Source organism: Mytilus californianus, unplaced genomic scaffold (genome assembly GCF_021869535.1).
Source record: "Mytilus californianus isolate M0D057914Y unplaced genomic scaffold, xbMytCali1.0.p SCAF_11, whole genome shotgun sequence".
Taxonomy (NCBI): domain Eukaryota; kingdom Metazoa; phylum Mollusca; class Bivalvia; order Mytilida; family Mytilidae; genus Mytilus; species Mytilus californianus.
In genome coordinates this window covers 17,485,635-17,511,451 of record NW_026262593.1, presented here as the reverse complement: position 1 = coordinate 17,511,451, position 25,817 = coordinate 17,485,635, and the positions used below count along the sequence as shown (strand labels likewise).

Here is a 25,817-nt window from a genome sequence, read left to right as displayed (position 1 = left end):
TCGAAAAAAGTACATTCAAATATATAGTGATATTCGTCTCCAATTTGTCGATTGTTACATTGATGGCAAAAACGGTTTTCTCTTAATACGTTTTACCACCTTCCTGTTTCAATCGGCAATTTGTTATTAGTCGTTCGAAATCGACAGAGGAGAACAACGGCATCTTTAAAGTTCAAAATATTAAAATATTCCTCAAATTCCCAGTTTTTCTTAACAATTTTGTAGTTAATAGCTTTTGACGAATTTTGGATTCTGGTCTAACAATCTTTGCTTTATAACAGTTTTTAACCGATCATTATTAATGAAATTTTGTGTTTCCCATAATATGAGAAACCACAATTTTAAATTATTTTTTTGACAAATAGAATCCATTTAGTCTGCATGTTATGGTGAGAGTTCCTATGGCGAGAAAGTTGATATAATATAAAGGAAAACTTTGCTTGTTTGCCAGATATCAAATTTGCCCAAAATAATACTGCTCGAACTTTTATATATATGTCGACCGGATGGCGACCTAGTGCCCCGTAAACCATTATGATTTGGCGTTGAGGATTTCAGATTTAAAAGTAATTTACAGAATTTTCTTATACATCATAATTACTAAAACCCCATATTTCGCACCCATACAACAGAATGGGCTTGATCATTTTGTCAAAAAGATTAAGCTGACATTTTACAGAAAGCTGATACATCCTTCTTATTTTCAGGACTTCGTACACAGCTTTTAAGGCCTTATCGGATAAATGTTTTTTTTTTTGTCATATTCATATGATACATATCTCTAAGTTCACAAAATAAAGCTCATGTTTAAAACTATAAGTTACCACCCACATTTTTTTCGAATATTTTCATTAACGTAAGCTGTCTATAATTGATCATGTGACGAAAAATATTAAAGTTGACAGATGAGATGTGGGGTACGAGGCAACCATCCTGCTAAACAAAAGAACCAACAAATGATCTAATCTAAAAGGTAAACAAATGTATGATATAATAATAAACAAGTCTTTACACAGTTCAGTGCAGCATTTAATTCAAACAGAAGTGTTGGGAGTTAAGGACAAAGTTCACTATGCTAAAATTTGGACTTAACTTGAACTTTATCATACTAGACAAAATAAACCACACTTGAATTCCAAAAGCTCCGATGCTAAGTAAAACAAATCTTTGGATACGTGTACATTATATGCTCCAATGTCATTAATTTCAGATATATATAATAAATCATTGTCAAAACATGATAATTTTGTGCAGATAATTTGGACAATATTCACACCACACCTTCAAAGTTCTTGAAATGTTTTATCTCATAATAAATGTCTACTATTATTTATAGTTTACTATGCAGTTCTCATAATTTCAAAATAGTATAATACCTTTTCTTCGTTTCATCTAAGGCTGAAACAACTTTGTTGTGTGATTCTTCAACTTTATTTATTCTGAAAAATATACCATCGTTCAATGTGTTTAAGGAAACTCCGAAATAGACAAACGTGTTTTTCTTTTATAAATTTTATGTCTGTAGTAGTATTGCAAAATGAACATTATAAGTTATCTACGTTCATATCCCGGTCTTAGTCCAAATCTGGCGATTTTTTGGAAATTCTAGCACAAAGTGTAACGTGAAAACAACGTTATTCGCAATTGAAAGCATGCGTAACTAGAAAACTGAATTAACAGCAAATGACCCATTTGCACATGCTTGTGTAGGACACAGACACCCATAATTAAGTCTCCCAAACGAAGTTTGGGAAGACTTATTGTTGTTGATCAGTTCTTATTATTCGTCTTCTTCTTCTTCTTCTTCTTCTTCTTCTTCTTCTTCTTCTTCTTCTTCTTCTTCTTCTTCTTCTTCTTCTTCTTCTTCTTCTTCTTCCGCCGCTTTTAAATTTGAACTTGTCCGCACCCGTTCTCCAAAACCGCTTGTCAGAATAACTTAGGGTTTCACAATATGTTAGACTAACATGTCTAGTGGTGCAATCAGGGTTTTGTTTGTGCAATGGGGTTTATAAAGGGGTACTTTGAGGGGCAAAAAGAAAAGAGGGTTTTACTATAGAACCCTATGGGATTTTATTTTTTTAAATTTTCAAATGATTATAAATTGAAAACCGTTTGTGATAGACACAATCATTTTAATTGAAAATGTTCTAAATGATAAAGCCCATTAAATGAAATACAGGGTTAGTCCCCAGGGGTCATCCCCACCCCCTGCCATTTAGGAAAGTTCTAATACCTTGTAAGTGGTCAAGATCCCCACCCCTAAACCATATATATTCTGGTTTGTCATGCTAAGATGGTTTGAATGATATACAGGGTTAGTCCCCAGGGGTCATCCCGACCCCCTGCTATTTGAGAAAGTTCTAATATCTTGTAAATGGTCGAGATTCCCACCCCTAAACCATATATATTCTGGTTTGTCATGATAAAGCACATCAGATGTAATACAGTGTTAGTCCCCAGGGGTCACCCCACCCCCTGCCATTTAAAAGGAAGTTCTAATATCTTCTAAGTGGTCAAGATCCCCACCCCTAAACCATATATATTCTGGTTTGTCATGCTAAGATGGTTTGAATGATATACAGGGTTAGTCCCCAGGGGTCATCCCGACCCCCTGCCATTTGAGAAAGTTCTAATATCTTGTAAATGGTCGAGATCCCCACCCCTAAACCATATATATTCTGGTTTGTCATGCTAAGATGGTTTGAATGATATACAGGGTTAGTCCCCAGGGGTCATCCCGACCCCCTGCCATTTGAGAAAGTTCTAATATCTTGTAAATGGTCGAGATCCCCACCCCTAAACCATATATATTCTGGTTTGTCATGATAAAGCACATCAAATGAAATACAGGGTTAGTCCCCAGGGGTCACCCCACCCCCTGCCATTTAAGAAAGTTCTAATATCTTGTACGTGGTCAAGATCCCCACCCCTAAACCATATATATTCTGGTTTGTCATGCTAAGATGGTTTGAATGATATACAGGGTTAGTCCCCAGGGGTCATCCCGACCCCCTGCCATTTGAGAAAGTTCTAATATCTTGTAAATGGTCGAGATCCCCACCCCTAAACCATATATATTCTGGTTTGTCATGATAAAGCACATCAAATGTTATACAGGGTTAGTCCCCAGGGGTCACCCCCACCCCCTGCCATTTAAAAAAGTTCTAAAATCTTATAAGTGGTCAAGATCCCCACCCCTAAACCATATATATTCTGGTTTGTCATGCTAAGATGGTTTGAATGATATTCAGGGTTAGTCCCCAGGGGTCATCCCGACCCCTGCCATTTAAGAAAGTTCTAATACCTTGTAAGTGGTCAAGATCCCCACCCCTAAACCATATATATTCTGGTTTGTCATGCTAAGATGGTTTGAATGATATACAGGGTTAGTCCCCAGGGGTCATCCCGACCCCCTGCTATTTGAGAAAGTTCTAATATCTTGTAAAGGGTCGAGATTCCCACCCCTAAACCATATATATTCTGGTTTGTCATGATAAAGCACATCAGATGTAATACAGTGTTAGTCCCCAGGGGTCACCCCACCCCCTGCCATTTAAAAGGAAGTTCTAATATCTTCTAAGTGGTCAAGATCCCCACCCCTAAACCATATATATTCTGGTTTGTCATGCTAAGATGGTTTGAATGATATACAGGGTTAGTCCCCAGGGGTCATCCCGACCCCCTGCCATTTGAGAAAGTTCTAATATCTTGTAAATGGTCGAGATCCCCACCCCTAAACCATATATATTCTGGTTTGTCATGCTAAGATGGTTTGAATGATATACAGGGTTAGTCCCCAGGGGTCATCCCGACCCCCTGCCATTTGAGAAAGTTCTAATATCTTGTAAATGGTCGAGATCCCCACCCCTAAACCATATATATTCTGGTTTGTCATGATAAAGCACATCAAATGAAATACAGGGTTAGTCCCCAGGGGTCACCCCACCCCCTGCCATTTAAGAAAGTTCTAATATCTTGTACGTGGTCAAGATCCCCACCCCTAAACCATATATATTCTGGTTTGTCATGCTAAGATGGTTTGAATGATATACAGGGTTAGTCCCCAGGGGTCATCCCGACCCCCTGCCATTTGAGAAAGTTCTAATATCTTGTAAAGGGTCGAGATCCCCACCCCTAAACCATATATATTCTGGTTTGTCATGATAAAGCACATCAAATGTTATACAGGGTTAGTCCCCAGGGGTCACCCCCACCCCCTGCCAATTAAAAAAGTTCTAATATCTTATAAGTGGTCAAGATCCCCACCCCTAAACCATATATATTCTGGTTTGTCATGCTAAGATGGTTTGAATGATATTCAGGGTTAGTCCCCAGGGGTCATCCCGACCCCCTGCCATTTAAGAAAGTTCTAATACCTTGTAAGTGGTCAAGATCCCCACCCCTAAACCATATATATTCTGGTTTGTCATGCTAAGATGGTTTGAATGATATACAGGGTTAGTCCCCAGGGGTCATCCCGACCCCCTGCTATTTGAGAAAGTTCTAATATCTTGTAAATGGTCGAGATTCCCACCCCTAAACTATATATATTCTGGTTTGTCATGATAAAGCACATCAAATGTAATACAGTGTTAGTCCCCAGGGGTCACCCCACCCCCTGCCATTTAAAAGGAAGTTCTAATATCTTCTAAGTGGTCAAGATCCCCACCCCTAAACCATATATATTCTGGTTTGTCATGCTAAGATGGTTTGAATGATATACAGGGTTAGTCCCCAGGGGTCATCCCGACCCCCTGCCATTTGAGAAAGTTCTAATATCTTGTAAATGGTCGAGATCCCCACCCCTAAACCATATATATTCTGGTTTGTCATGATAAAGCACATCAAATGAAATACAGGGTTAGTCCCCAGGGGTCACCCCACCCCCTGCCATTTAAGAAAGTTCTAATATCTTGTACGTGGTCAAGATCCCCACCCCTAAACCATATATATTCTGGTTTGTCATGCTAAGATGGTTTGAATGATATACAGGGTTAGTCCCCAGGGGTCATCCCGACCCCCTGCCATTTGAGAAAGTTCTAATATCTTGTAAATGGTCGAGATCCCCACCCCTAAACCATATATATTCTGGTTTGTCATGATAAAGCACATCAAATGTTATACAGGGTTAGTCCCCAGGGGTCACCCCCACCCCCTGCCATTTAAAAAAGTTCTAATATCTTATAAGTGGTCAAGATCCCCACCCCTAAACCATATATATTCTGGTTTGTCATGCTAAGATGGTTTGAATGATATACAGGGTTAGTCCCCAGGGGTCATCCCGACCCCCTGCCATTTGAGAAAGTTTCTAATATCTTGTAAATGGTTGAGATCCCCACCCCTAAACCATATATATTCTGGTTTGTCATGATAAAGCACATCAAATGAAATACAGGGTTAGTCCCCAGGGGTCACCCCCACCCCCTGCCATTTAAGAAAGTTCTAATATCATCTAAGTGGTCAAGATCCCCACCCCTCAACCATATATATTCTGGTTTGTCATGCGAAGATGGTTTGAATGATATACAGGGTTAGTCCCCAGGGGTCATCCCGACCCCCTGCCATTTGAGAAAGTTCTAATATCTTGTAAACGGTTGAGATCCCCACCCCTAAACCATATAAATTCCTATTTGTCATGTCTCGAACATTTGAATGACGTATACGGTCAGTCCCCAGGGGTTCCCCCCACCCCCAATGTTCTAATATCTTGTAAATGGTTGAGATCCCCACCCCTAAACCATATATATTCCTGTTCGTCATGTAATGAACATTTGAATGACGTAAAGGGCCAGTCCCCAGGGGTTCCTCCCCACCCCCAATGTTCTAGTATCTTGTAAATGGTCTAGATCCCCACCCCTAAACCATATATATTCTGGTTTGTCATGCCAAGATGATTTGAATGATATACAAGGTTAGTCCCCAGGCATCACTAATGCATATAACTTTACTGGACCAAACCAATTTTCACTGGACGTTGCCCAATGTCAGGCGACCCTGGGAATTACGAATTATGGGAGCTTCGTTTGGGAGACTTCGTAACAGCATCCTGTTACAATCATTTCTTGTTGATATTGTAACTGATGCCATTATTTCCAGGGGTATCCACATTTCGAGAATTTGGTGAAAAATGAAATATTTTGCCTACTAAATTTATCCATTGGGTTCTAATGAATTAATCTTAAAAAACTGTTTTTGAATTGATTTTTTTCTTATTTATTTCAAATGTTAGCAACTTTGGGATTTTCGTGGTGAAAAATATAACTCTCGCATAATTGTCCTATTCAAATTTCTGATGATTTTTAAATATCAAATAGACGAACATTCAACAGCCATTATCAACATATATAAAACAGAGAAATAGAAAGAAGAAAAAACAATTTTGAACAATTTCTCTGTAGTTAGGTACCCTATGCATGAGAATAATCTAATTGAAATTCTTACCATTTATGCAATGGTGTCTACAAGCGTCCACAGAATTTGGTGTTCAAATATATTGCCAATGAGGACCACATGGGGAGAGACTAGTCCTTTATTTGTTAATTTTCGCAATTTCTGACATTCTTTGCATTAACATGCAATGTTATCTGTGAAGAAGTTTGGTAACTGTTACCATTATATCAGGATTACCTACTACATGTACAAAAGCAAGTGAATATCTAATGACTGCAGTTTTTACACACGTGTGCGCGCACAACATAACTATTACCTTAATTCACCGTTGTTCATTCTTGTGAAAATTTGGTCCATTCTTTTTTCTAGTCGTTTTATCCTGAAAATATATTTTTAAGAAATGATTTTGCTATTCATGAACATTATTGAATATAGAAATAGAATTAAAAGTACTTTCAAATATGTGTAAATACGACATTATATTAATAGTTTTAATCGTGATATTGCATTGTATGCACAGAAACATGCTTTTCTCGTTAAATGTTGATTAAAGATTAAAAAGTTGATTCAATTTAAAAACTATTTGTTGAAGAAAAATAGTATTTTTAATTTAAATATTTTTTTTTCGCGTATTAAAAAATATTTCAATTATTAACACATATTAATATAACGTATTTAATTATGTCTAAGAAACATGTGAAATAAAAACCAGAGGCCCAATGGAGCCTGAATCGCTGATATTTATTTATATTATCAATAAAACAAAGAAGGGACATCGAATCATGACCAAAGTAATAATATATAGAACATATTTGGAAGTTTGGTTTCAATTGCTTCAGTGGTTATTGAAAAGAAGATCGTTGTCCCCTTGAATCCATATTGAACTTATCTAAATTACATTTGAACACTTGGGAAATATATCTTCAATGGAAATTATGCCGGCATGTTTTTGTCACTTCATCTGTTTTGAAAATATAGTTTAAATGTCAACATTGACCTTGGCATCAAAGTAAAATTATTTGTTAAAGATCTACACAAAACATATATGCATAGTTTGGCTTCAATGGCTTCAATGGTTTGTTAGATGAAAATCTTTAAAAATCGATTCAATATAAGCCTTGCTAGCCCCTTGGAGCCATATTTGATTTTTCAAAAAAAAATATTTATATTGAATATCCGATCAATATTAATGCAACAACACTTGTTGAGATCCTGCCCAAAAACAATATTTAACGTCCAGTGGCAAATTAATATGCATATTCAGGACGAGAACATGTTAATGTAATATGAATTTATTCACCCTGCTTTGTACAAGACCGACACGCTGAGCCGGATTTTTATCGTTCAAGTTCACAAGGTAACAGTCTGCAGGAAGACATGTCACCTTACCCGGACACATTATTCTGACTCCGAGCCGACCAGTCTGCTCTTACTCCTTAATGCCGCGTGCTTAACGGAGAAGCAGCAAATACCATTTTTAAAGTCTTTGGTTTGGCCCGGTCGGGGTTCGAACCCACGAACTCCCTCACTCGAGGCGACAAGCTACCATGAGACCACAGAGGCGGTTATTTAGGAGAAGATCTATGGAAATCGGACCAATGATACCCTCGAGGCAATATTTGACATGTCATCAGGACAACAGTAATAGCACTTGGTAAGTATATTCTTTACCCAAATAACTCTGTCCCTACCCGTAATCGATCTCTCCTATTTACGTGGTAAATGTAGCAATCGAAGATCGGTGGAAAATGACGACTGGATTATTTGGGTAAGTATATATTCTAAGGAACTTTGTTTCATAATAATTTGTTTTCATTTCAATCTATCCATTCTTGGGGGGGGAAAGCAAAATTTAAAAGGTTTTCCAATTGACACCACAGTAACAACACTTGTTAAGGACCTTCAAATAAATGTACATATTTCATTTCAATAGGTACAATCGTTCTTCGGTAATAACCCAGAGTTTAGCTAATAAAATTAGAAAAGGCTGTCTTGATGAAAAAGATAAAAATTACATACACAAATTTATTCAGCTATTTTAATTTTTATAAATTACAGTGTATTTTTAAATCGAAATTCAAACCCGAAAAGTTCTTTGGGTACATCAATTTCAACATGATTACTTTTAACTAGAATATGCAGGATGACAATAAAAAAAAAAAAATTAACCGGAACTTTCACACGTAAATTCTTTTCCCTTCTGTTTTAGTTACAGAGACACATTTGTTAAAACAAATTCTTGTACTTACTGTTTCTCCTGACTTGAACGATATTTTTTTAACTTAGATTCAGTAATACCCATTGCTCAAATCGTAAGATTTGGTGGCGTTCTGTTTATCTGTAATACATTATGTTCGTATTTTATTCAAGGGACTACATAGTTTTTCCGCAACATGTCAAGAAAAGATCAGTGTATATCTAAAGCGATTGGCAACATTAAAATAATGAAGAAAAAAAAATGCAATGCATATATATTGTCTATATTGTAATTGATAAATATAAAAATCACTGTACTGATTATGCCCATAATGGGTCCTCTATTGGAAATAAAATTTATCTTATCTTATCTATATATAAATGTGTGTGTGTGTGTGTATGTGTGTGTTAAGTCCGGTTCTGATCGACGTCCGTTCCTCAAATCGACGTCCAAATCTGACGACATAATAAAATAAGATTCCAAATCGACGGCAAATTCTATCTCCCTCTAATCTACATGTCTTGTTTGTTGTCCAATATTTGGCTTCTTTAAACGACGTCCTTTTAATTTTACAGACTTGCCGCAATGGCGTCTGAACTTTATTTAATGAAAACAACTGTCATATTACTGATTTGATACAGGCATTTTCCGAATGCAAATGGTTTGTTGAACCTACAATTAAAAAAGTTGTAAAACAGAAGATTTTAAATCTTGCAGAGTCCAAATAATAATACTTTTCGGTTATCTTTGTTGTTGGGTTGTTTTCTCACTATATATAAAGAAACACAAAATGGCCGATATAGACCACATATAGAAGTGTACAAAAAAGACATACCAGCACATTATCGAATCATCTAGAATAGACGAAACTGCATATGTAAGGAAAACATTAAAAATTCTTAAGATAGCTATAATATACTTATAAGATGTAATAGAATCGTACTTCGGCTCAACAAATGGCTTTTTCAGTGTGTCTCGTCAATGTGTCTATCAAATGCAATACAATACTACATTGTAGGTGTTTATGTTTAAAAGTAGCTCAGTAATACTGTAACATGTAAATTTAAAACCAATTAATTTAATCCGAAATCCTACTTTACATAAAACAAAACAAAACTCAATAGCATGCATATGTTGACGTGACTGCGTACTTATACATCAAAAAATGGCAAAATGTAGTAGTTCGTGTAAATATATATGTTACAGTACAAATTAGAATTTAGAAGTATCCAGAATCCTCCTGCATGGCTGTCATTCGGTATATCGAGAAAAAATAAATAACGGTGGTCAGGTTTTGCGATCGGATCATGAAAGATCTTGTATCGGACCGCAAATGCAATTTAATACAATTCAACTGCAAAATCTGTGAAAATGTCCGTTTTGTTATTAAAAGGTAAAAAAAAATCAGAAAAACAAACATGTCTGTCAAAATGGGTCAACTTCATTAATAATAATGTGCACTAAGAAAAATGCAACACACTACCTTATGCGAATCATTACAGAATAAATAATGGATCTACATTCCAATTAATCATGATAGATTTGAAACTTTATGTGTAAGATAGGACAATAAAATATAAAGACAAGGCTAAACAAAATGAAAACAACACTGTAAAAACCTCTTGCGTCCGAATCGCACATCTGGACCCATCTGCACCAGGTACGCCTTAAGCCAAAACCCCGATAGCTAGATGCATAAATACCCAGTCACATCAAGAGTCATGGGACTAAAAAGGAACATAACAGCATAATAAACAAATGAAGGGAAAACTGTAAGGTAAATAAAAAGAGAAACAAAACTTCATCACTTCAAATCTATAACTCGAGACTTATATGTATTATTTTTGAAGTAGACACTGAATATTTATATATTAGGTCTGGGTACTTTCCGATGAACTTTTTTTTTAGAAAAAGGACGATACTTTCTTTGACAAAACACTGATTCGTCAATCTTTTGTTCAGAAACCGATGACGTTCTTCAAAGTCTGAGTAGCAGCTGAAAGTTCTTGGATATCGTACGAGTTGAGATATACATACTCCATACTCAGGTGAAGTTAGTATATTGCTGCTAAAATGAGGAAAATTTATACTTTAAAAATTGAAATCGTCTCGTTTGTCATAGGTTCTGGTACTGTGATGACCGCTGTAGTCAAGTTCGAGGTAAATGTCTAGAAATGAGGCGGAGGAAGCTGTTGTCTCTTTAATCTCTTGTTGAGGAGGATATATTAATGCAAACCAATCAAAAAAAGTTTTGACTTTTAATGAAAATAACATCATCAATTTTCCAGTATGTGAAATTAAATGATCTGGCTTCTTTGATCTTCTTTTTTTACAAATTTTTGAAGGAACTCCCGACTCATATGAAAAGAAGAAAAGGTAGGCAAAGAGAGGTGCACAGTTGGTTCCGATAGGAGTACCGACAACCTGCTGGTAAAATTTGACATCCAAATTCAACAAATATGTTGTCAACGAGAAACTCCAGCATACTGATCACTTGTTCTTCGAAATAGCATGTTTTATTTTCGGACTCATTTTCAACAAAGTATGCCGAATTATATCCGAAAACAATAAATTTGTAGCGCATGGTACCATTTTTATGGAGGAAAGCATTGTGGGTTATTTGTTTAATAGAAAAGAAAGGATATGGGTATCCATCTATGACACACAATCAGTACATGCACAGCAAAAAACACACAAAAAGCAAAGGAACAGCACTTTTATTGCTGTTCTTCATCTCAGTCACAGTGAGGCCTTCAACAAGGAGCAAACAAACACTCACATAATTGCAAGTTTAAGACGTCCCCTAGCACTGGTTTGAGCGAAATTAAACATGTAAGATGGGTTTCCAATTTTTCATTTGACATTTTGAATTTGGATGAGAATGTCCTTCTTGCATAAAGTTTTCTAATATCTTACAAAATGGCTTTACTTAACAATATTTTAGTTTTTATAATTATATGTTCAGTAATAAGATATTTTTGTTACAGCCTGAAATACTGTGATAATGTAAAGAGGTAGGGCCAGTTAAGTGGTATTTGTTTCATTTACAGGTTAGAACTGTTAAATCCAACTAGAGATTAAATATCAAAGAATCTTAATCAATATTCTTTAAAAAAAAGTATTTATTTTATTTTGTTTCTGTAAAATCTTAATTGTATTGATGCTATATGATGCTATTGAAATACTGTTGATGCAAAATTGTAAATTATACATGTTTTTGTAAAATTGTATATTGAAGGGACGTCTCAAACCAAAAGAGTGGATTTGTATTCCAAGACAGTATTAAGCTTTACTTCCAATAGAATTTTGAGCATGGTGAAGATTTCCGTCTTAGGTTTGTTTTAGACAAAAACTCCAAGCTCAAATGATTTGGTTAGAAGAGGTCATAATATTTCTAGAACCTTTAAGTACATACCTGGAACTTTGCTACTATGAATATAAATAAAAGATTGAATGACCTTTGAAAATGACCACGACGTGATATAGATTAGAGAAATTGGGCCCTTTTGTGAACTAAATTGTATATCTAAACACAGCTGTATTATCAATATTGTTCCATGAACAATGCTCTATCACTTTAATGATTTCCGTGACTCCAAGCTCAAATGATTTGGTTAGAAGAGGTCAAAATATTTTTAGAACCTTTAAGTACATACCTGGAACTTTGTTACTATGAATATAAATAAAAGATTGAATGACTTTTGAAAATGGCCACGACGTGATATAGATTAAAGAAATTGGGCCCTTTTGTGAAATAAATTGTATATCTAAACACAGCTGTATTATCAATATTGTTCCATGAACAATGCTCTATCACTTAAATGATTTCCGTGAATACTTATAAACAGGTTTTTTTCATTAAAATTGGTTCATTTACGATCATTATTTCCTGTGTTCTTGTTAACTATAAATAAAATTCATTTACGATCATTATTCCCTGTGTTCTTTTTAACTATAAAAACAATCATAATAATGTTGAACCGTTGTGAAAGACATTTTGTTTTTCATTTGTCTTTACAATTCAGTTAATTAGATTATGTATTGACTTTGCATAGAACTTCTCGATAAGATTTCCTTCACAATCCCATGCCGATCTTTCACGATCATGCCGCAATACTTGGCCACCGTTACTTACTCTTCCACGATCAGTTTTCTCGATATACCGAATAACACCCGTGTCCTAGAACAAATCAGAATTCCAATATCTACTTGTAGAAATTTGGATATCCTGGATTGTACTAAATAGTTAGTAGGATCCAGGATATTACTAAAAACAATAGGGTTAGTATGATTCTGGATTCTCCTGGATTTAAAAAAAAAAATATATTTATCATTTTAACTGATGCACTTGATAAGTAGAAAAACAAAATAAATTATAATATCCTGCCACATTCAATACCGTATTACAAACAAAATACGATAAAATGTATAAACTTTTATGAAATTCTTTTATTTATAATAACATAATTTTGCTAATATTTTGTTTATAGTATTTTGATGAGCAAACAATTTTGACTTAACAACATGAGTCCACTTTAAGATCTGCATGGCTTAATCATATTTCCAACATTTTTAATGAATGTGGTCTTTCTTTCATATAACTTATCAAAACTTTTACAAATATGATTGGCTAAAACATACGATTAGAACAAGTCTCCAAGATCAATTTATTCAAACTTGGAGTTCAAATATTGATAACAGTCCCAAAACGGTTAACTATTGCATTTATAAAGAAAGTTTCGCTTTCGAGAACTATTTCAATAAGCTAGACGATAAAGACGTTTTCACTGTTTGTAGATTTAGGACCATAAATCACAAGCTTCCAATTGAATCTGGTAGATGGGAGAACATACCTAGAGAAAATCAAACATGTAACTTGTGTAATAGAAATGAAATTGGAGATGAATTTCACTATATTTTGGAATGTACATATTTTTCAGAAGAAAGGAAAGAATGTATAGATAAAAAATACTGTACCAACATTAACACTCTAAAGTTTAAAGCAGTTATGAATTTTTCAAAACAACCAAAACTTAAAAAGTTGTGTAAGTTCATTAGAATCATAAATAAAAAATGGATTCTCTGATAAAATGTAAGCCTTCAAACCTATGCATTCTTTTCATCTCTATAAGAAGTCTTTATTTGCTGTTACCTCATCATATGTCTTATAATATTAACATGTATGTCTATGTGTTTCTGTATACCATTGTATCAACAAAGGTTTTTTCGGAATAAATATACATATATACATATATACAAGGAAACAGTGTGTTGCGTAAATCAACAAGGTTGATTATTAATATATATACTATTAATTATATTAATTTTGAGAAATTATTGAAAATTTAACATTTTTTTGTTAAATTTTGTATCAAAAGTCATTAACATAAATGAATTTATTTTTATCTGATATATAATATTGAAAATACTTCTACTTACGTTTTGATTTTAGTTAAAAATGTCCTTATATTTACTCTAAAAGTTGTCAAAATTAAAGTGCTTAACCATATATAAGTATCTATAATTTGATGAAATGTTCTAAAAAACATTTACATGAAAGTGTTGTAAAAATCTGAAAGTACTTTATATGAACTTATAATACTTTGAACTTGGCAAAGATTGGATGACTTTTAGAAAAGACATAAGTAATAAATTCACAGTTAATTTGTCCTACTTCTTGTTTGGTTGATTCAGACAGGTTTTATCATATTAGTTTAATTCGTTTTAAAGAAAAACAAAATATATCTTTTACTGTGTCTTTTTTAGTAATCATCTAGTGCAATCCAGGGGCCTGGGCTGATATGCATAAAACCACTTTAGTTAAGATATCCAATCGTACTAGTACTAACCTATCGTACGACATGTAGAAAAATCCGTCCGTTCGGAACAAATCTTAACTTAAGTAGTTTTATGCATATCAGCCCTGGGCCCGTATGCATAAAACACCTTAACGTAAGAGTTCCTTATACTAAGAGTTCACTAAGATTTCCCTTAGTTAAGTAAAATTCTAAAGTCGTTTGCATAAAATTACTTAAGTCTTCACTTAACTAAGAAATACTTAAATCGGAACCTTTCTCTAATTACCGTAGATATACGTTAGCTCATCGCATTTACTTACTCGTGCAAAGTTTGTTTTGATTATTTACATTGAATGAACAATACATACTTTTATTGGGAAATGGGGTTAAATAGATGTTGGTGTGTAAAACAATCAAAAGATACGTAACCGACTAAAATGTCCAAACAAATGCCAAAATTGGCGCATAAGAAAAAGATTGTTTTGATGGACATGCATGGGAAGACAAAAATTTTTGTAATGCAAATCTTCCCCCTACTGTTACTACAGAAGAGTTAAAAGGGGTTTGGAAGGATATTGATTGATTTATTGAAGTTTGCTTAACGTCCAGTGGCAAATATTGTATGCATGTTCAGGACGAGAACAAATTAACAATAAATGCAATAGTTAGATCCTGTAATAGAGATTGTCCGGGATGAAGGTCGGGAAAATTTGGACTGCCACTGGAAAATGAAGGCATATTGGATAGGGACAGAATTTTGTATTGCAACAGGCACTTTTTTTATACGAGGCATCGGGTTTAACGTCCCCATTCTGACCGGACGTGGCTGCGTACTTATACATCCCGAACAGCCAAACCGACGCCCGACTTTGACAAGGGTTTTACTGCTGGTTGGAAGAAGACTACAATTACCATATTTCTATTCTCCGGTCACCATTTGAAATGGAAGGAAACAACAAATATATAACAATTTAATAAGTACAGAAAATTAGATGATGAGAGATTCTTAAGACATCCAAACGAAGTGGGACAACTTATGCATGGAGTGATAAATATGAAATGTCAAAATATTTCGAAATTATCCATTAGCAATTAATTGTGTTTCAGCAAACAAAACTTCACTCACAGGAGGAGTCGCTTAATGAATACGCAACATTATCTTGTTGCAAATCACCCAGATTAATTATCATGGCATATGTTAGTTAAATCTTATTAAAAAAAAAGTTCCAAATCATCATATTTATCAAACAGATTTGTCCCATCTCTAATGCAACGACCATTCATCTTTCATGGGTGTTGCTGGATGAAGGGGCATGTCTTTTTTCTAGAGAAAAGCAACTCTATCAATACAAGATCAAGGTTTTTAAAAATCTATTTCGATCTAAAATGATGTTTTTTATCATTTCCATATTACAACAATAAAAAGGGAGGTATGATCAATTTTCCATGAATTCCTATCAAGACAGGGGCATTATTCAAAAGTCCTTCAATCTTTACTAAAACACAAAAAAAAAAAAAACATTTTCCGATTCATATGTTTACCTTTAGTTATTATCAACAACGGCAGCGTATATACGAATTTTTCACTTGAAAGATATCAATGGCTAAAGATGAATCAAAACTGCGTGCATTCTTTCTTGATTTAAGAAAAAATGAGCCATTATCAAAAAATTGTCGAGAAGGACATTCTTAACCAAAACCAAAATCCTACTGAAAGTAATTGAATATATAATCTTTCTGATACACCATAATTTTTTTAGGTAAATGAATTCCTTCTATGCTAAATTTGAAATTTGCAATATTTTCGTTAACAGCAAAAAGAAAATACAAAAAATACCGAACTCCAAGGAAAATTAAAAGCAATATATCACTTAATATTTAAGGAAATATAAAAAAAAAATAATAATTGAATACGGTTTCAGTATCATTAGTATGTTATTATGACTTTGAATTCTATGGAGTTTGTTCTCGTTATTGAAACAAATTCAAGGGACATTTGCCCTATATCATTAGAATAAAACTATATGTTTGAAAATTAAACCGATATCGAACACACAATAGAAATATTTATGCGGAATAAAGACTAACTTTCAAAATTTATGTAGAAAAAATCCACTAAATTTCCAATGTCTATGCGGGGAAGCCACGATTCATACCCCTACACTAGGACGACTGGATACAAACTCACTGTTAATTTAACATATTTAAACATTGTATCCGGGGTTCATAAAGGGTATATACTATATAGTAATATATAAAGTATATTATAATTATTGTATGGCATTCTGAACTAGATGTTATGAAGCGTAATTTTTTTTCATATAGTCTAGAAGAGCTGGAGTGACCTTACACTGACACACCGCGTCCTCGTGGGATAACTATTACATATAACGTTCAATGTTATTTATATGTAAGCATGCACGAACAGAAGAATCAAAAGAAAAATAGTAGCATGAATGCGTGTAAAAACTGTGAGTAGTTTTCGGAATACACAATAGCGAGATTGAGACATAAGGATAGAATGAAATTATATAGCTTGTACCTACCCTCTGTTATCTCTTGATTTTGTGATTATATGTGATTTTAAGAAAATTACAATGGTCGTTTATATTTAGCAATAAACAAATGAAATAATACTGATATAATTATTAATCAATTAAATGGTAGCTAATGTATCCATGTTCTGCAAAAACGCATAATCTCGACGGATTTTAGCTAATTTTTTTTTAAGGTAGCTCTATAGGTACCTTTAACTTACCGGTCTTACACTTAAGTATAATCTTGACCTTTAGAAGAGATAGGTGCGCATCATGTGGCTAATTCATTAAACAGAATGTCAACATTGAAAAGTAAAACGAGGACACAACCAGGTATATCCATTTAGTTTACTGATCCGGCTCACAAAAAAATCTTTCTTATACAGATAAAACGATAATTTGCATATATTTTTAATCTATAGAAAGAAATCAAACAGACAGAGAAAAATACGATTGCACGTGCTCGCTATCTATTTATATTTATATGTATGTTTATATCGGGTTATATGACCGTCGGTAGTTTTCGGAGGTCCTCTCGATGAATAATTAGAAGACGTCTGATCTAAAATACGTACGAAATGCTGATACATTATAGCGAGTTAATGCACTGCTAATTGTTTTTTTTAGACTTTTTTGTAATTTGGGTGTTCGTTTTAGTATATTATAAATAAAATATATGAATTTGGGTCAACTCGAACTAATGCCCCTTTAACTTAAGACATCACATAGGACAACGATGTGTCATAAAACCATAGAATAAGTCTTAATTCTATTAGTAAGATACTTTCGAAAACCAGGGCCCTGATTCTAATGAATTCCAATCATCTTACTTTATTTCATTTTTACTTATCACCCCCCCCCCCCCCCTAAAAAAAAACCAAAAAAACAACAAAAAATCAAAACAAACGAAAACAGTTATTAGTAAGAATAATCTGTTATGTATGATATGCCCATACTCGTCAAATTAAGTAAGTAAGTAAATAAAACTTTATTTTGATTCGGCATATTGACAAACAATTTAAACGTAAGATCTGATGATCTTTTCTAATTTGAAATAGAGATTTGTTTTTATAGTGATTAAGATTATAACACAATGTTGACTGATGTATCCAATTTTTGACATATTTTACCAAATATGTCTATGTGTTTTGCTCACACATTGTTGTCAATATAATGGAATTCTATGCGACTATCATACAAGTGAGAGGTTTAGCTAGCTATAAAACCATGTTTAATCCACCATTTTCTACATAAAGAAATGACTGTATCAAGTCAGGAATATCACAGTTGTTTTCCATTCGTTTGATGTGTTTGAGCTTTTGATTTTGCCATTTGATAATGGACTTTCCGTTTTGAAATTTACTTAGAGTTTTGTATTTTTGTTATTTTACTGTTCACCGAATATAAAAACACAAAACACATACAATAACAAATAAAACAAGAAATGCATAATGCAAATCAATAGTTATAAAAACATGAAAAGCACCACGTTACTCTGGTAACAAATGCACTTTGCTAACACTAGACACATATATATATTTATAAAAGAATGCGTAAAGCTTACGAATTTCAATAAATGGTTTAAAGTGAAACTATAATTATTGTTAATATTAAAAAGTGAAATTTTTAAGTTGCAGTGCAAGCCATTTAATAATAATATGCAGCATAAAATGCATGAAAAAATGTATCAAAATTACCTGCAGACAGAGCAAAAAAGTCCGATCCACTACAGGACTGAATAAGACTTCTAAAATGTGTGAAGCTGTTTTCAGTCCTGAAGTGGTCCGGTAAACAATTCCGTAAAGAAGCAGCAGCAAAACTAAAAGATATATTACCATATATGCGTTAGTTCTTACCTATGGTATTTCCAAGATGTAACTGTATCTAAAAGAATATTTATTGTGTTTTCGAAATGCGAAGCAAATTTTGTAAACATTAAGGAGCCTAATTATTCAAAATTTGGAAAATATCAAATGTCATTGTCCTGATGCGTCTCACTTGTAGGATTGGAACCTTTGCGAGCTCAAGAAGAGTTTCAGAGTGATAAATAGTCGTCATAGACGAGTCTTAATGCTCTTTCTTGGATTTTTTCCCTATTTTTTTTTAAGAATTTGTCTCTCTACAAAAAAGCCAAGCCAAAGGGCAAAAATAAAACTACTCAAAATGAAAGTATGAAAAATTATAAGTTTTTTTAACTGGTTAAATAGGATAAGATACTCTTGAGAACATACAGCTGTTGTGATGCCTTTCTACACAATTAAGTTACGTATATGTGCATCATATTTTAGTTCGAAATTAATATCAATTCCAAGAATTTGAAAAGTTTTTTCCCATGTTATAATATTTTGATGAATATGGATGGATGGATTTTTCGAAAAGGTTTTTCACCCTACAGCAATAACCTGACATTTATCAGGATTTGCCTGCATCTTATTATCTTTTCTTTCAATCGGCACTTGGGACTCGGATCGTAATATAGATTTTATATAATGTCATAATCGGGACTGCTGACAGACAGAGTATTATCATCAGCATAATTATATAAGGAACTATGTTTAACAAATTAAAATGTGTCATTTATGAAAACAATGAACAAAAGGGGCCCCAATACAGAGCCTTGGGGTACCCTCCTTTTGAATGGCAGCCCAACTACTCAGAACACTGTTGACTTTTAAATTAATTTGTTGTTTGCTGTCGGAAAGATACGATTTTAACAAAAATACAGAACGTGGGGAAACACCATATGCTAATAAGTTATCCAATAAAATATCATGAGGTAAACAGTCAAAAGCTTTTGATAAATCCATAAGAACTGCAGCTGTATAAAAAAATCTAGGGCTCTACGTCAGTCTTCCAGTAATCTGAGTAGCGTAGTCCGACATCCATGTCCTCTACGGACAGCACATCGATAAAGATTAAAAATGGAATCAAAGAAGTCATATAACTGTATTTCAAATACCTTTTTCGAATAACTCTGGAAAATTATGTAAAACACTGACTGGTCGTCTGTAGTCTTATTTCATTAATGGGTCGTTCTTTTTATGTAAGTATAAACTTTAAGTCTTAAAATTACCACAAAGGAAAAAATATGCTTCGCTCAAATACCTAACAATGCATGTACCCTTGTATGATATTTCAAGGAAGGCCACAATTAAATCTTAAATTCGATAAGAATGCGATATTAACACGTCTAGAACTAAGGTGTTTTTTAAAGATCTAGACCACAAATGACGATCAAGCACTGTTGTTCCTATATATATTTTAGGATGATATATAAATTTTATACGTTTGACCAAATTAGGTCAAGAAGGTGATCGTTTTAGTGTATGTCGCATACGAGTATTTGCATCATATGCGTATATATATATATATATATATATATATATATATATATATATATATATATATATTAGATTTTAACAAAACGCATTTGACTAATAGGTCGAACAACTGATGTTCTTAAACCCTGCTGACTGCCATTGGCGATTGCCAAATAAATTGATCACCAGATGTAACATGGATCTTAATTAAAAATTTAATACCAAACAGAAAACAATAAACTTGCGGAAAAGATGGTATATCGCAAACATAAGGTGCAACAATTTGTACACCATATCCGGATTTTGACAATTAATGTCTCTTCAGTGATGTTAGGGATCGAAACGGTATTTGGAAGGCCATATAATTTACCTCAATTTAGGATAGACTCTTGAATTTTAAAGAGTCGAAATAGGATGAACGGATCATATAAACCCGAAGGAAAATATAATACAAGCCCAAACGAAAAAATATAAACAAGTCTAAATTGAAAACAATGTTCAAACCTATGATTGCGTTGGATAAAAACCGCAATTTTTATACGTGTGCATGTAAAACAAATTTCTTGGTAGAGGGGTCTAAATACAGCACAAACAACATAAAAACCGCAATTTTTATACGTATGCATGTAAAACAAATTTCATGGTAGAGGGGTCTAAATACAGCACAAACAACATGTTTGTGCTGTATTTAGACCCCTCTACCAAGAAATTTGTGTTGTTTGTGCTGTATTTAGACCCCTCTACCAAAAAATTTGTTTTACATGCACACGTATAAAAATTGCGGTTTTTATCCAACGCAGTCATAGGTTTGAACGTTGTTTTCAATTCAGACTTGTTTATATTATATATATATATATATATATATATATATACTCATTTAAGAATTGAATGCTTCTTTTTTGTGGAAGCTCGTGTCATCATGAATGTTACATTTCATTTTGAAATGAAGATTAATTTCAGAATGACGCGAGATTGCTGTTAGCCAATCAAAATAACGCATAGTAATGAAACATACATGTAATGTAATTACATACAGGTAATGAAGGTCAAGGAAAAGTAAATGGGCTATGTCACAGATTTTGGTAAAAATTTCATACAACGTTGGCTCGTTGAACAATAACTTAAATCTAAAATATAATGCATTTATCTCATTCATTTATAAAATATGACTGATTGAATTCTCTCAAACTAGATGATCATTTGAATAGAAAGCACATAAAATCGGCGAAAAACGTTCTTAGATTTGTCTTAAAATCATAAAATTTCAAATTTCAAATCCATAGATTTTTCTTTAAAAGACTATGTGTTGTTGATACATGAATTTCCATTTTAATTATATGAGTATTCGCCAATGGTCATGACCATACGGTACGAAACATGCATGTATACATATCGAAGACATGCGAAATAGTTGAAATCTAGGTCCAATTCTTCTTTAATATCAATCGTTCTGAATATGCAGGAAACATTTGCAATAATTAAGCGAGGACAAAAATATCAATTCATTAAGAATTAATTCATGGGGCTTGAATTTATACTGATTTTATTACGGGTTGGCCCTTTGTGCTGAATATTTTACCACGAGCGATAGCGAGGGGTAAAATATCGGCATAAAGGGCAAACCCGTGGTAAAATCAGTATACATTCAAGCCCCCATGAATGATTTCTATTCTAGTAGAACAAATATGGCAATTCTCTTGGATCGAAGCGCTGTAGGTGAAGACAAACATTTGCCGTTCCTGTGATTAAACACACTATCAATATTGACATAAAAGAACGGAGAAAACTGAACTAGTAACATGCTCCCGTTTGAATGGTTTTACACTAGTAATTTTTGGGGCCCTTTATAGCTTGCAGTTCGGTGTGAGCCAAGGCTCCGTGTTGAAGACCGTACTTTGACCTATAATGGTTTACTTTTATTAATTGTGACTTAGATGGAGAGTTGTCTCATTAGCACTCATACCACATCTTCTTATATCTATTAAACTATTTACAATAACGTACTTAGATAGGTTTGGCTGAATTTAAATGATAATCTTAACTATATGTAAAAAAAATGGCTTTTAACAAATTTTATCATCGTTTGTTTATCAACCGTGCATTTTCCAGTAAAATGCTTATATTCTTACATCATCGTTCAATGACGTCGTGTAGTTCTTTCGGCAAAAAAAAAAAGCATATGACGTGGGAGTATGATCAGAACAGCCCAAACAAATCATGACGTTGCCGATCAGCTGACATACAATATATTCATATTTTTCCACGGATGTGTACTCAAAGCGTTTTAAGAACGTCATATTAGAATCTTATATATGAGTTAGTAAACTGCACCAAATCATAAGACCCGATCCCTGTATTAAAAGTGAAATTTATATGACAAAATTGCTGTTCTGTTTATAATATATCTATGCCTCGTCATTCATTTTTTCGTATTCAGTTTAAATTTCCATTTGACTACAGGCACTAAATCGTCTGGTATGATACTTCTTTAGCTTTAGAAATCACATCGTCACTCCTGGAAATCGAATCCGAGACCTCGATGTCAGCGCTCTTACAAACAAAGCTGAAATAGTAGGGCTCCAATAGGGTACAAGGTCGCAAGGTCACTTTTTTTATAGCAAATTTGACAAAAGTGACTTTGCAATCAGTATTCATGTTTGGTGTGCACTGCAAATACTGAAGTGTAACTGATGTACTAAACATGGCAGTAACTTATATACTTGAAAAAAAAACAAGAATTAAATCTAATAATGTGAAATTGCATAGATGGTACCAGCGGGATTCGAATTCTCCATATCGGGATCAAAAGGCAGCGCTCTAACTGATTGAGACAAAGAAGATCTTCCCTAACTCAACCTGGTTAGAGTGCTGCCTTTAGATCCCGGTGGAGGGTTCGAATACCGCTGGTACCATCTATGTTATTTCACAATACTAATTTACATTCAGTTTTATATATAAATGATAAAGCATTCTTACTTATCTGATAAATGGTGACACATTTCCTTATCTATTATTATTGCTGTAATATATCTTACCAATATTGTTATGTATAATATGTTTATCCTGTTTAGATTTTAAATAGATTATATGATTTTTCTACACGTAACCCTTTTAACATCTTATTTATTAATATCGCCTTGTAAAGTGTATTTATAAATCTTTGTAATTGAGCTAAAGTATGTCAAGTATGCAGGAAACATTTACGTGTATCCTCCTTGTCTTATTATTCATAAAAGTTAACAAGAACTATCTTCACAAAAGATATCCGACCCATGTAGATGGGTTCATATGTTTAAAAGGATCATTTTAATGACTTTCAAGCCCTACATTTGACGACTAAAGTCTGACAATTTTACAAATTGAGGACATAGACTTGTCCCTGAAAAAAATATACATACATACTGTAATGATGTTATGTGTGTGTGTGTGTGTATGATATTCCCTAAATATATTTATTCCATGCTTCACTAATTCATCAGGTCATCCAGTTGTTCGCTCGTGGGGACGTCCGATCTGGATGGCAACTGCTTAATGACTGACTATATACAAAGGGATATCCCGGACATTATTAACATGTTATTATTGTTCCGAATGTTCTTTGATACATGGTAGAACTGTGTGAATGTATTTCCGAGTAAACTGATCTGATCACGTACTAAATGACACAGGCGCTTGGGTACAGCATTTAGAATTTTTTTTCATTGTTTGCACTGAATATTCTATTTTCTATTTTATACCACTTACTGACACTGCATGAGCTTGCCTTACCTTGTTTTGAATAATTTTGTGTCCATTCTGAAAATGTCCCTTATTTAACTATCCATACTAAAAAACAACAAGGCAGCTAACTCGAAGCCATTTTGTTTTAGGTGTTCGACAACCAATTCACCCACTCCAATTTAGAACATATGTAAAAGTAACCCTTCCCTGACAAAAAATGGTGTATTGATGTCATTGTTTGCTTAAACTTACAAACAAATTTGCAGAAATGAAACTTTTGGTGAGAGAGAAATATATTTAGACCATTTTGAGCCAAAATTTACTTGTCTATATGAGTTTGCATTAAAAATTGAGGATTGATGCGCTTCATAGTATACTTGTAGTAGTGTCATTTTTACGCCTATTAAATAACAGTAAACATATCTTTATAACGTACTTTAAATTGATTGTATTAATTATAAAAGTTTAACTCTTGAATTTTGATGAAGGAATATTATTATTTAATTCCAAATCAACACTTTACTTTTTATATTTAGTTCATGAATATTCAAAAGGTTCTTAGTTAAAATTGCGTATCTGATTGGTCATTGTGATTTCGCGGTCAATTTATATTTTGTATTGACCAGGTAGATTTGAACGGGAACTTGAAATGACAGCCACATGATATTGTGTGTCCCGAGTTATATTACCTGTATATTATTATTTTCATTCATTGTGGACACAACATATATCTGATTAATGTAAGTTATTTTCTTTATTATATTAGTTACATTTTCACATGTAAATGATAAAGTTAGCAAAGTTTCTATTGTATGACTTCGTTCTCCTCGTAAAGTTTGGTTATTACATTAGTATGATGGATGTACCCTAGAATATTTTATTTAGCTTCGTGCTACATATATTTTATTATCTACCGTTAATTTGTCACGATAGAATATAGAACAAGATAATTTGCGCAGCTATTTGATTATTGACACAGATAGTTGATATTTCATAAATGGCGGCATATTAAACAAAATAAGGAAAAGTGTTAATGTTGATATTTATTAGTACACTTATATTATACAATGTAATGATAGAAGTATATAACTATGAATGAACTTGAGTTATTTTGTCATATTGTATATTTTAATATTTTACGAGTCCGAATGTTTATGATTACATTTTGGTTTTAGGACTCCATTGATGTAGTTATATACAGAGTATTACTTGTGAACTGCGCCTACTCCTTACCAGTAAAACTCACTCCACAAGTGGTAAGAGTCAATCTATTTTAATTATGTAACGTTATGGATTATATCCCTTTACATATGCGGTTTTAAGCATATTTAAGATATTGGCTTAATTAGTCTTTATAAAAATAGTATTTGCAACTTAATGATTGTTGTAATGTAATAGTATGTAAAGAACAAATAATATATTATGTTCCGATTAGTTTATTGTTATATGTGCAGTTTTAACTTTAGTTTTGTACCGTACACATAGTTTACCAGTAAACATTATATAGTACACTATTTGTGATCCAGGGTTATATTCTTGTGTAGTGTATCACAATGAGAAATAAGAGTACACGTGACATCTGAAAGAACTTACTGAATGTATTTATTATTAATTTCGTAGTATAGTACACAGTAATAAAGAGCATGGTATTTTACTATTACAATATCTGATAATGTGTAATTTAAGATACTTGTGTTTTATAAAATAGAACTGTTATTTATAATTGTGATATTGTTATTTCAGAGTTTATTTTCAATTACTGGTATTAAACCATCCGAACCCTATAGAACAGAGTTTGTTATTTACTTAATCCAAGATACGACCCTGTTACAAAATGGCGCCCACGTAGGGACAT

The 25,817-nt window shown here is 33.2% G+C and overlaps 1 protein-coding gene across 7 annotated transcripts in view; it reads right to left on the bottom strand.

Annotated features, from left to right (window-relative positions):
- Window positions 1-24,149, bottom strand: part of LOC127720719 (uncharacterized) — a 65,237-nt gene extending 41,088 nt beyond the window's left edge. The window contains exons 1-5 of one of the 7 annotated variants that reach the window (XM_052227491.1): window positions 24,011-24,149; window positions 18,779-18,806; window positions 8,640-8,728; window positions 6,707-6,769; window positions 1,377-1,439 (exon numbers count right to left, since the gene is read on the bottom strand). In XM_052227491.1, coding sequence (XP_052083451.1) covers window positions 1,377-1,439; window positions 6,707-6,769; window positions 8,640-8,692 — 179 coding nt within the window. In that variant the 5' untranslated portion in view covers window positions 8,693-8,728; window positions 18,779-18,806; window positions 24,011-24,149. Of the gene's footprint in view, window positions 1-1,376; window positions 1,440-6,706; window positions 6,770-8,639; window positions 8,729-18,778; window positions 18,807-23,218; window positions 23,238-23,640; window positions 23,814-24,010 lie in introns of those variants that run through there. The other 6 variants (XM_052227490.1, XM_052227484.1, XM_052227489.1 and 3 more) reach the window with 6 other exon arrangements.
- Window positions 24,150-25,817: the final 1,668 nt, after the last annotated feature.